Source organism: Papaver somniferum, chromosome 3, assembly GCF_003573695.1.
Source record: "Papaver somniferum cultivar HN1 chromosome 3, ASM357369v1, whole genome shotgun sequence".
Classification (NCBI taxonomy): domain Eukaryota; kingdom Viridiplantae; phylum Streptophyta; class Magnoliopsida; order Ranunculales; family Papaveraceae; genus Papaver; species Papaver somniferum.
This window is the reverse complement of record NC_039360.1, coordinates 225,839,599-225,851,400: the sequence shown is the minus strand read 5'-3', so window position 1 is coordinate 225,851,400 and position 11,802 is coordinate 225,839,599. Positions and strand designations below refer to the sequence as shown.

The window sequence follows — 11,802 nt, the reverse complement described above, 5'->3', positions numbered from 1 at the left end:
TTAGACAACGACGTGCATGAAACTGCTGCGTGGGATCAAAAACCGGTAATCTACAACAAGCTATAGACATTTACGTCTTCTTCTTCTTCTGATGTTTTTGTTTTCTTTTCTTCTTGTGATCTTTCTTCGCGTACTACTCTTCTTTTTCCTCTTCTCTTTTGATTTCCCTAATCTTTCTTGTGATCTCAGCAAATCTGTTTTTTTCTATGTTTTTTTTTTTAATCGATTGTATGTTCTTTTCCCCTATCTTTATTTATATGAGAAAATTTTGTGGTGACCGCCGTCTCATCAAATATATGTCGAGAAGGATTACATTTACTAGTAAAGAGAAAGGGAACGTGCATGCACCGGAAAAGAAACAGGTATGATTGACATAACTACCCTTATAATTTATCAAGGATTCAGTTAAGACTTTAATATAATTTGAGTAAATAAGAAAAAGGAAGAGGGTAATTTAGACTTCAAAAAACTTTTTCTTTCGGCAGAAAACTTTCAAATTGTAACCTGTTATTGGGGCGGTAGTGCGATAGTAATGCTTCTCTACTTGGTTAGGGGATGTTCTATAAGGGGTGTAAATTAATTAGATTATCCTCCCTATTTTTTAACCTAAATCAAAGCTAAATTGAAAATTTGTTTTCTTTCTTCTTCTCTTTTCCTCCTCCCATCAACCGTAACCTCCATTAAAATTCAAATTTCATCATCTTCGATTAATTGACGGTTCAAAAATTAATCAAGTGTAGTGTAATGACTTATATGAGGTATGTTTTGAAAACCCAGTTACAATTTGGTTTATGTTGTTCGATTTAAGTTTAATTTCTATCAAAAATTAGGGTTTTAGATGAAAATTGAAATTTCTGGGTTTATGTGAGTTACGGTTGATTTTAACTCAATTACGAACCGTAGATGGATATTTTGATGTTGTTACGGTTGGAAATAGTTCAACTACCAACCGTATGTTCTTATATCTGAGAATTTTCTTCAGTTACGGTTGGTAACCATTTTAGTTTACGAACCGTAACTCAGTTACGGTATCGAGCATTTGGTTACCAACCGTAACTCAGTTACGGTTGGTATCGAGCATTTAGTTACCAACCGTAACTGGTTTTACGATTGGGTTTTCTTCAAATTTAACCAGTTACATTTGTTAGTTCATCTTTTACGAACCGTAACTTCAATTTACGGTTGGTTATGTGCAAAATTCGAACCATAATTAGCTCTGAAAATGTAAAAAAATTGATTTTTTTATGTACTTTAGATAACTTTGAGCAACAAAAAACTAGTTGAGACTAATTTAGAAGTATACCTGGTCATTTTCAGGTCCTGGTTCTTCATTTTGTTGGTTAATTTCTTCAATTTATTGAGATGACCTTCTCCTCTAAACTTTTTTTTTTTAACTCTAAAAATATGATTTTGGTTTTGGTTTTGAGTTAATATAAGTGAAATTAATCATTAACACTAAACTTGATTATCATCGCTGAACTAGGTTATCAATTATGAGAGTTAATTTGTCATTTCCAGTATTTTTTTATAAGAGACACCATGAATGATCATGTAATGACCCTTTTTGTCCTATTAGAATGCCGCCCCTCTAATAAACCATGCCGCCCCTATAACGGGTTACTTCAAATAAGTTTTTCCTGGCCGAGTTGATCTCCTAATGAACTCGAAAAGGAACTCGCGTGTGAGAAGGGTTAGATCAGTATTCTTAATCCCCAAGTCACTGATGATCGAGGGTTCTATATATGTTTTATAATCATCACGACATTAACCTCCATCTTGATCCCCTACTCCTTTTCTACCTGTTTCAACCATATTACCGTTTTCACACAGCCCATATCTTCTTTTTAAACTTAAGTTTCAATCGTTGATTATTTTATTCGTTGGTTCTTTAATTCTGATAGTGTTGCACTGTTGTTTACCCATTGCCGACGCTCGACGGAAGCTTGTTGAGTTTTTGTTCATGAACCTAAAAAATGGAAACTTGCTGATCTGAAAAATGGAAACTTGAAGAAATTGTCAACCAAAATCAGTAAGGAAAATTCGTTTTGCTGATAATTTCTTTGTCTGATTAAATAGCTAGAAAAACCTGCGCCCCCATCATTGGTGCTAGAACGCTCGCTCATATGGTGCACATCGTGCCTCCTAAAGCTCATTTGCTGATTCTAATAACGACTCTCGGGATGCGTGGATTAGACGTTTTTTGTTCTGTTGTTGACGGAAATTAATGAAGAATTTTTTTAAGTGGTTCAGCTTTAGTAAACTGTATGATCATCTGCAATCCAATTAAAACGCTTTACATTTTCTCTGAGTTGTTATGGCCATATGTGCAATGTATATTGCGAGGAAACTGGCCCTTTATGGACAGTACAGTTTATTTTGTTAATTTAGGCGATGTTTAGGCGATGGTTGGTCGGTGGATATGTTAGATTGTTTATTTTTTTTTTCCTTTTTTTTCAGCATAGATAGTTTCTTAACAAGCGTGGTATATTCAAGCACGGATGTTGAAGTAGAATAAGATGTTCTCTTCGTGAGTACTATAGAGTATAGAATATGATTTTCAGAAAAAGAATATACTAGCACGGATGAAGACTACGAAGATGAAGACCATGAAGGGGATGTAGTATTTATGACCAATTCAAGTTATTCAACAGCAATAGAATAGAACAAAAAAGGAGATGCAGGTATCACGGATTCAAAACCGATAGAAGAGAACAAAGAAGATGAGTCTCTGAACTACAGAATTCTCTCTGTCAGGAAGAGCCACATCGGAAGTCATAGTGCGTCTTATGATAAAACGTGGCCAGTCCAGACAAGAATGAACTCTTCATGGAAATAGTTTAATCTGCTACCACGTTGGACTTGTGTATTAATGTAAGGATAAAGGATACAGAGGATATGGAGTTATGATACGCAATGCAGCTTGCTAAGCCATCTCTTTCTAGCACTTTCTTGATGGCTATTGCCTTAGTTTTATGTTTCTTTCCACGTCGAATTTTGGCTGTTATGCCATCTCTTTGTAGCACTTTCTAGTGCACTTTTCTTTCTCTACTTCTTTTTTTCCCTTTTAATAAAGTTTTAACCTTTTCGGTCAAAAAAAAAATGCGCTTGCTAAACCAATCACTGTTTCAGCCAAGTTCTCTAAAGATGGAAAGTCTTTTTATTATCATGTAAGGATATGAATAAAGGCTGGTGTCACACTTGCTAAGAAACATAAACTTTCTGATCTCAGTGTCTACTGTAATTCTGCTAAAGTTCCAGCTCTCTTTCATGACGCACGTCTCTGCTCAATAAAGAACGTAGAGACATGCGTGATCCGAACAATATTTGGCTATTTGCAAGATGTGTGCGTTATTTTTCTTGGTACAACGGTACCCAAAGGAGTGGTTGGTGGTGCCTCTTGTTGTGCAACTTAGAGGCAAAGGCCTAGTAGAATTTACAAGTTCAATGGGTACGAGTGCAGCTGCGCATTATTTGGCAAAATGGGAAAAAAAGAATACAGGACATGAAGTTGTGAAAAGGGAAGAAACGACTGCCCCTGATGATGATCCAGCTGAGATTGAACCGGATGATTTTCCGAAGCAGCTAAAAAATATTCTATGGAAAGATGCCTTTGGTATGTCACGCTTCAGGGCAATTGGATTTGGACCACGAACTCTATTTTGTAGTTCGGAATTTCGGATACTCTTATTTTGATATATAATTAGTAGCCGTATTTTATTCTTGAACATTTATTTACATATATTTAGTATCCGTGATTTTATCGACTCTCTCTTCTTCATTTTAAGGTTCCAATTTCTAGTTCTTGATATTACATCTTAAATATACTCATATCTCCAGATAAAATTTAAGAAATAAAAATATATTTATTGAGTGAGAATCACTTCACACTCTTTAATTCATGTTAAAAGAGAACAATAAAGGAGAAGCAGGTACAGTGATTCAATTGTCTCTGTCAGGGAGAACCACAGCGTAAGCATGTATAGTATTATTTTGATTAGCACCCGTGTAGTTTATCATGTGGGTATTGTTTTAGATGTTAACAGAGAACAAGACCTACTACTGATGTTGCTGGATTTACAATTTCCGTGTTTTTTAAATATTAGTTAACAAATTTTACAACTTCGGAAGAAATCTCTCAATCTTTGAACCACAACTGCACCCATGGTGTAACTTACACACATGAAGAACACATACAACCATCCTTGAGCCGTAGTTGTTTTAGATGACCCTATGCTACGAGACAATTTTGATTCATAAACTAGTTATATCTCATATGTCATACCAACCCGAAGAAGCTTGCCGTGTGGAATAGACAATATCTTGTCATTTTCCCTTACATTCTTTCTTATGAAATTGTAGAGATAGTTAACTACTGCCTGCTTAAGTATAGAGGAATTCTCCTGTGCCACCACTTCCGTTTCTCCCAGTAGGTACACCACACCCTTCTCCATTGCTTTCTGGACAAACTCTATCTCCTTCTCAGTTTCTACACTGGATGAAGTTGATGACCGAGTTCCAGAAACTGCATTTGTGCTAGCTACTTCTCTAGCTACCTGCTGGTTAGTGTTTGTTTCATCAGTAGAGCCGGATTCTACAACGTAAGACTCATACCGGATGAACTCTTTCAAATTTTGGACCAAATCTTGCTCAAAATCTTGTGATTTGCCAACAACATCATTATATCCGTAACGTGCCACACAACGGAACATACAGTATTCTTTTTGTTCAACCTGTCTGAAGAGAAACCGTTCCTCGGCTGCCACTTTACTGACTGGCATCCGCTTTATCGAAACGAACACCAAGACAGAATGTATAGATGGTATATTGGCAACAAAGTGCGGGAATATCGGTGGAATGCCTTGTACGAGCTCAGAGTACAGAAAACCTATCCCAGGAATCCTGTTTACATGTGGGTTCTTGACGATATCTCTAACAAAATCGCCGGAAACTTTGTTTTTAAGCTCAAACATATATCTTTTCGTGTGAACATAGTGCCATATACCCATCATTGCCATCAGTAGTAGCGAAAATGCCACTGGAAGGTAACCTCCTTGCGTGAATTTATAGAGGACTGATGATAAATATGTGATTTCAGTGGTAGCTAACACTATGTAGAATAATGCTACCAACCAGATGCTTGTTTTCCAAATCAATAACATTATGAGCGTAACCAAATGAGTTGTGAGTACCATCACCGAGACCACCGCAATTCCTGCACAAAGTTATAGTTTGAAATGAGGTTTACCTACCCCTTATTGACATATATAGCCAATAATTCTTGATGTAACTTTCTAAATACTGAACTTCTAACCGTACTTACCATATGCATTACCAATCTGTTCGGTAGTCCGGAATACCAGTGTGACTAAAACAGTGGCAATCATAATCATGTAGTTGAGCTCAGGAATGTAAACCTGTCCTTCATACTTTGCAGAAGTGTGAACCACTTGAACCCTCGGAAAGGCCCCTAGACTTAGAGCTTGTGTTATGATTGCAAATGCTGCCGATACCATAGCTTGGCTGGCAATAATTGCAGCAGCAACAGCAATGACGAAGGTTGGCCAATATATTGGTTCTGTCATTAAGAACACGTCATTTGTTTCTGAGATTAACCTATATTAATTTAAAGACCGTGTAAAAAAATAGTACCATGATTGCAGTTTAGATTGACTTACTTGGAATTGACTTGTAAAAAGTATCAGAAACATCACCCGGGAATTTGGAGAGGTAAGCAGTTTGTCCAGTGTAACAGCATAGTAGTGCAGGAAAAACAACGCTGGAGAAACTAATCTGAATTCCATGGTAAGGAAAAGTAATTTTAGCTCCTAGATCTATCTTTTTGTATTATAATAACTTTTTTATTGAAGATCATGGAAATTTCAAAAACATACTTGAATAGCTCGCACGGAGAAATGACTGAGATCAGCAAACATAGCTTCAGTCCCTGTTTGACATCATAATCATACTTAACAAATCAGCTGTTAAAGGTTTGCGTGTTTAAAAATCAATATGATTAACTTTCACTAACCTGTAATGCACAGCACAACCCCGCCAAGAGATACCCATGCTGTCTTGCCATTTCGTTGGAAGTAATGAATTATGTACATTGGGTTAAAAGCACGTAAAACGGTCACATCATGTTTAAATAAGTTGCAGAGACCAATGCCACCAATGAAAATAAACCATATAAGGATGATCGGAGCAAATGTGCTGCCAACTTTGTCTGTGCCGAACCGTTGAGCGGAGAAGAGAAGGATCAAGATTACTACGGAAATTCCGACGACGGCATCTACGTGTACATACAAAAGAAAAATAGTCGAGCCAAAATGGAGTTAAAATGAAAAGGACAGTTCAGTCTTAAATTACGACCTTGATTTCCAATGCAAATCTACCTTGATTAAGAGATGGCGCCAACTGGGTAATGCCACCAACAGCAGATAGCACTGTTACATATACCATTTCATTCTCATTAGTTACACAGACCTAAGAAACTTTCCCATACAAATATTTGACTGGATTAAGAGCAACTAAGCTCACCTGAGATGGATGGAGTCAGAATTCCGTCTCCAATAACCATGGAAACCCCTAAGATTGTGACACTGAAGAGAATAATTGGAAATACTTTACTGTTCTCAAGCGTGTCTTTTATCTTTTGAGCTCTCCTCAGCTGGCTTGATGGTGTGTCCAGTTTATACTGGGATAGCTCCATGTCCTCGGGCTCCTGGTTAGGTATCAACCCTACCTTTGCGTAGCGGCATATCAAGGAATAAAGTGCAAAAGTTCCTCCTGCAGTAGTCAATATAAATTGTCACCTTCAAACGTGGAAATAATATATTATACATTTCAGAGTGATACACTTATCCAATACCGATGGTCAAATATGTCTTTATTGTTACCAGTTTTCACTGCTTATTTGTTTCCGTAGTTATATTGGACGTACAATAGCAGGTAAGATAAAAAAAAAATAAAAAAAATAATAAAAAAAAATAATAACTCACCATTGCCATGATCGTTAGCCCACAAAACAATAAAGACATATTTGACCATCGGTACAATTATTATTGTATAAATGATGAGAGACAAAACACCCAGTAAGTCGTCTTTGTTCTTGATCCCATTCGTGAAGGTGCTGGAGTAAACGTAAAGCGGAGATGTTCCTATGTCTCCATAAATCACACCAACACTCTGGAACGCCAAACTCAGTGTTGTTTTCCAGTCCAACTGTTACATACAGAAGCAGACATTCATGCGTTCAAGGTTTTGTTAGAGGATATTCATATGAACAGCAAACTTGGCGAATTAATATGGTAAAATGTTAAAAGATTGCTGCTAATTGTGGACAAACCTTAGATCCATGACCTTGCCCGTTAGAAACTTTTCCAGCTTCCATGTTCAGTGAGTCTACATGGCGAAGCTTTGTCCATGAGACCTTTCGGTCTTTCAGACACCTTTCGACTTGTTCTGTCGCTGTTGTTTCATCTCCATTCTCATCAGTATTCTCGACAGAGTCTTCCATTTTCACAGGTTTGATTTTCTGGACTTCTTAATTTTTTCATCAGCCTTGATTTTTATTTATGTATAGGCACAAAGGTTGACGAGGTCTTAATTACGTATACATAATGTAAAGATTAACTGTTAAGAAACAACTTCAAAACCATAATATACCCTAAAATAGAAATTGGAAATGAGGGAATGATGAATCCATGCAGTTAGCAACTGTCCACCTATACCATTTCCAAAAAGGAGAGATGCAGTTTTAGAGTCTCCTAATAATATACAGTCAGTTACTAACCTTCTCAGCCTAGCTAGGTACGTTACGCACGTATATAGATGAACTAGCATCCACATCAGTGTTCATGGTTTTTTTTATCAATGGTGCATAGCATACATTTGAACAGCCTCCTCCGACTACCTGAAGAACAAAATGCTTCCATATGTATTATATATTTCATTTGGTATGTCTGCATTTTCAAAAAAAACAAATCCTTGGTATATCTGACAGAGGGCCTGCTAGATATATATGTTCCAATTTGATGGTTAGGAATCTAATTACAGGGTGTATTGGATTAGGATTTAGATAGATATCTAACAATCCTAAAAACTCTTAGGTATTGAACTAGGATATGTCAGGATTCATTAAATATCCGAGATATTCAATTAGGATATGTTAGGAATCTTTAAATATCCGAAATATTCAATTCAATTAATATTTCTTAGGATAGTCGAGGAGAAAGATATATCAGGATTGTAATGGATATTTGTAGGTAAATTATGCATATTATTATCTCAACCCAAACCACAGGAGTTACACGGATTGTAGTGGACAATTTCTTTTTCCTTTTTTTTTGTCACATCATACTACGTCTTTTCCCCCACCACTACCACACACCACCAACCAACACTAGCACCACCATCGCCATCGCCATCGACCACCACCAACCACTCACCACCACCACTACTAACCACCACCATCGCCACCACACACCACCAACACTAGCGCCACCACCACCAATCACCACCACTGTCGACCATCGTTACCGACCACCACCAACAACCACCGCCGCCGCCACCACAAATACCACGTACCACCATCCCCACACACCACCACCATCACCTCAATTTTATTGATGTTTTTTTTTTTTTTTGAAATGGAAAAATAATCTTCACTTCTTATAAATCTAAATTAATCTCAACTCAATCCAATATAATCCAAAATTATATATCTATAAAAATTTATAAGATTCTTTTAAGAAACCTTATAAATCTACTAGATTCAGATATATTAGTATCTGTTTTTATTCATATAAATCCTGATCCAATACACCCGTGTTAGTTTTTACTTGGATCAGTGACGAAGAGCACACTTTAGGCATCTCCTTATATATTAAAACCACACCTACAGAAGAGCTAAGAAGCTCTTGGCAAAGAAATGTATCTATCGAAATTAAATCGGAAACTGCAATTGAGACAGCTAACCAAGTTCATAAATATGATTCAAATGTGAAAACTGAGAGTGGTTTTGGAGAATGCCAAAGCCAATCCTCTCACGAGGACTGGCTTTGGCATGTAAATAATGTTTACTTTGATATTATTCACTGCTTAAACTATCTAGTTAAATTCTTACAAAATCTGATCCTAAGTATCAAATATGGCTCCGTGTAACTTATTTTTAGTAGTTCATTTTGTTATAGGCATTGAGTTAGTTGTTGTGTATATGTTGAGAATTTCGCTCAGTTGATGGGGTACAGCCCAGTTGATGAAAGTTTATCGTAAATGAAAAGTAATTTATTGGTAGATAATACTAGATTAATCCCATAGTAGGGGATAGAAATAACAAAGATAGAACTCACAACATTGCTAAACAAGATTCTCTTGGACAGAGACCAAACAAAATCCTTTCTAGCTAAGACCAAGTACTTCTTCTCCTAGATCCCAAGTAGCTAAACAGACACCAACTGTTACAATCACGTTCATAATCTCACAATAACATCACCCACTCATGCAATCACTTTCTTACAGCCCGTCATTGGTGGTCCGCACAAGCACTTGTTATGGAAATAAGCAGTGTTCTGGAAACTCTGCATTTTTCCTCCATATGGTATATTTCCACACAAGTTATTGTAACTCACATCCAGCATTTGCAATTCCAAACCCTTGATCTCTTCAGGGATTCTACCAAAGATTTTGTTATGTGACAGATCCAACCAGGTTAAACTCTTTGGAAACTTGACCTTTGTTAGATCAAACTCAAACTGATTCCTCGACAGATCGATAAATGTTGTCAAACCGTGGTTGGAATTAAACAGTACGGAAGCATCCCCGGCAAATCTGTTCCGGGACAAGTCAATCGTGCCGTAATCTAAAGCAGCTAAAGACTTCGGAATCGGACCTGAGAGTTGGTTGTGAGACAAGAACAAGTGAGGTATAACAGGACCAGGAAATCTCCCAAAAGACTCCGGAATCGGACCCGTGAGTCTATTCCTATCCAGGTGGATGGCTTCGAGATTCTTAAGTTCCGAGAGATTAGGTGGGATAGTACCGGTGAATTGATTGAAAGATAGGTCGAGGTAAGTGAGAGCAGTGAGTTGGTTAAGGAAGTTGGGTACCGGACCTGAGAGACTCAGATAGCTGAGATCTAGTGAACTGAGACGCTTTAACTTGGTAAATGATGGTGGGATTGTACCGGTAACATTTGTAAGGTGTCGGAAAGTTACACTTTCAAGATAAGGAAGATCCCCTACTGAGGATGGAATTTGGCCAGAGATTTCACCTTGAAACAAGCTGAGTTCGTTGATACGGTTGGTTTTTGGATCACATTTGACTACGTACCACTCACAACAGTCTGTATTTGGCTTCCATGAAGTTAAATGGTAAGGGTTGTTCAGAGACTTCTTAATACTCATAAGAGCTTTGTAGTCACTAGGATTGCATTTTCCTAAAGCTCCATGAGAAGGTGATATTAGGATAGTAATAGTAGCCAAGAAGAGAAGAAAGAGTGAGAAGTAGAGAGGAAATGGGTGCTGGATTTTCATGGTGTTTGGCTTTGCTTAGCTATCTTGTGAAGAGAATGGAGTTGTAGGGAGTTGTATTTATAGCACTAAAAATCCAGCTTGACACACATATAGTTTGCACATGTATATGTTACCAGATCTATGCATGATATCCTATGGACTGAAGGAGTCTCCATCTACGGCCTAAACCATTATCAGCTAGGCCATGACTTTATGGCACTTTAGTCATCGACAGCATCATCTACGGACTGAAACATCAGCTAGGCCATCATTTTATCTCAGCATCACGTGAACGTATGTGCTAGAAGAATAATGTGGTTTCATACCAAAACCCCAAACAAACAAAAATATGTGTCGAAAAGCGTCAAATACGAATCATGCAGTCGACCCGAGGTTCAGAGCATTATTGGGATCATTTTTTTTAGAAGGATGTATACAATGTTGGTTGATTACAGGGACGGAGGTTGAAAACAAAATTCTAACATTCAATTGTTTTTTTCCTTGAACATAATTTGGATTTTTTCCTTTAGAAGCAAGTTCTAATGCATTTTAGTATCTGGACTAGTGTACCGGAGCCAGCCTCGATCAATCACCTGCTGTGGATAAAAAATAAGTTAGAGCAAAAATTCATGTACGGATATACATCACCATAATTAGCAAGAGGGGAAGGATGAGACCCAAAGGTTGACCACTACTACAAATCAGTAGAAATTTGAAGCTTACCAACATGTAAAAATGTAAAAGCTTATCATTTTTGCAAAACTAGATAAACTGTCGCGACCAGCATAACATAAATCTATCAAGCAAATTCTACATAAAATGTGACATTCTAATTCCTTTCCAAGATACGTTATATAACCTGGTTAAATTGGGGTCTATAGCATTTTATTTGGGCATATAGCTAGATGACAAAAAAGGTCATTAGAAATAACCTTCACACCACCCCTTATCAAAATAATTACCCAAATACCTACTTTACCCCTGATTAATTAGCATTAATTAATCTTATTTGGATTTCATTATGTTTTGGTGTGAGATTAACTAATGTTAGAGAGTTCTTCAAAACATCAAATATTTTGATTTTTTTCGTAAACAGTACTCAGAATCGGTTTACGTTCATGCACTTGTAAACCGATTGGTGTTCCAAATTAACAGAGGACGTCTATAATTGGTTAACGTTGCCATATGTGTAGTCCGATTTTAATAATCAGAGTTTACATATTACATATATAAATCGATTGTTTCCTTTAATACGATTTTTTTTTCATTCATTCCATTATTAGTAGGATGC

General features: G+C 36.9%; 2 protein-coding genes across 2 annotated transcripts; both read right to left on the bottom strand.

The window, feature by feature from the left end:
• Window positions 1–3,987: 3,987 nt before the first annotated feature.
• On the bottom strand, window positions 3,988–7,530 carry LOC113362186 (potassium transporter 5-like). The gene is made up of 9 exons (XM_026605144.1): window positions 7,346–7,530; window positions 6,999–7,221; window positions 6,538–6,786; window positions 6,393–6,443; window positions 6,029–6,289; window positions 5,892–5,944; window positions 5,676–5,790; window positions 5,321–5,575; window positions 3,988–5,212 (listed from the first exon to the last, which is right to left on the bottom strand). The coding sequence occupies exons 1-9, from the start codon at window positions 7,514–7,516 to the stop codon at window positions 4,263–4,265; spliced, it is 2,328 nt and encodes a 775-aa protein (XP_026460929.1). The 5' UTR covers window positions 7,517–7,530; the 3' UTR covers window positions 3,988–4,262.
• Window positions 7,531–9,263: 1,733 nt separating this feature from the next.
• On the bottom strand, window positions 9,264–10,574 carry LOC113358813 (polygalacturonase inhibitor-like). The gene has a single exon (XM_026602503.1). It carries the CDS (start codon window positions 10,530–10,532, stop codon window positions 9,498–9,500), a length of 1,035 nt encoding a protein of 344 aa, XP_026458288.1. The 5' UTR covers window positions 10,533–10,574; the 3' UTR covers window positions 9,264–9,497.
• Window positions 10,575–11,802: the final 1,228 nt, after the last annotated feature.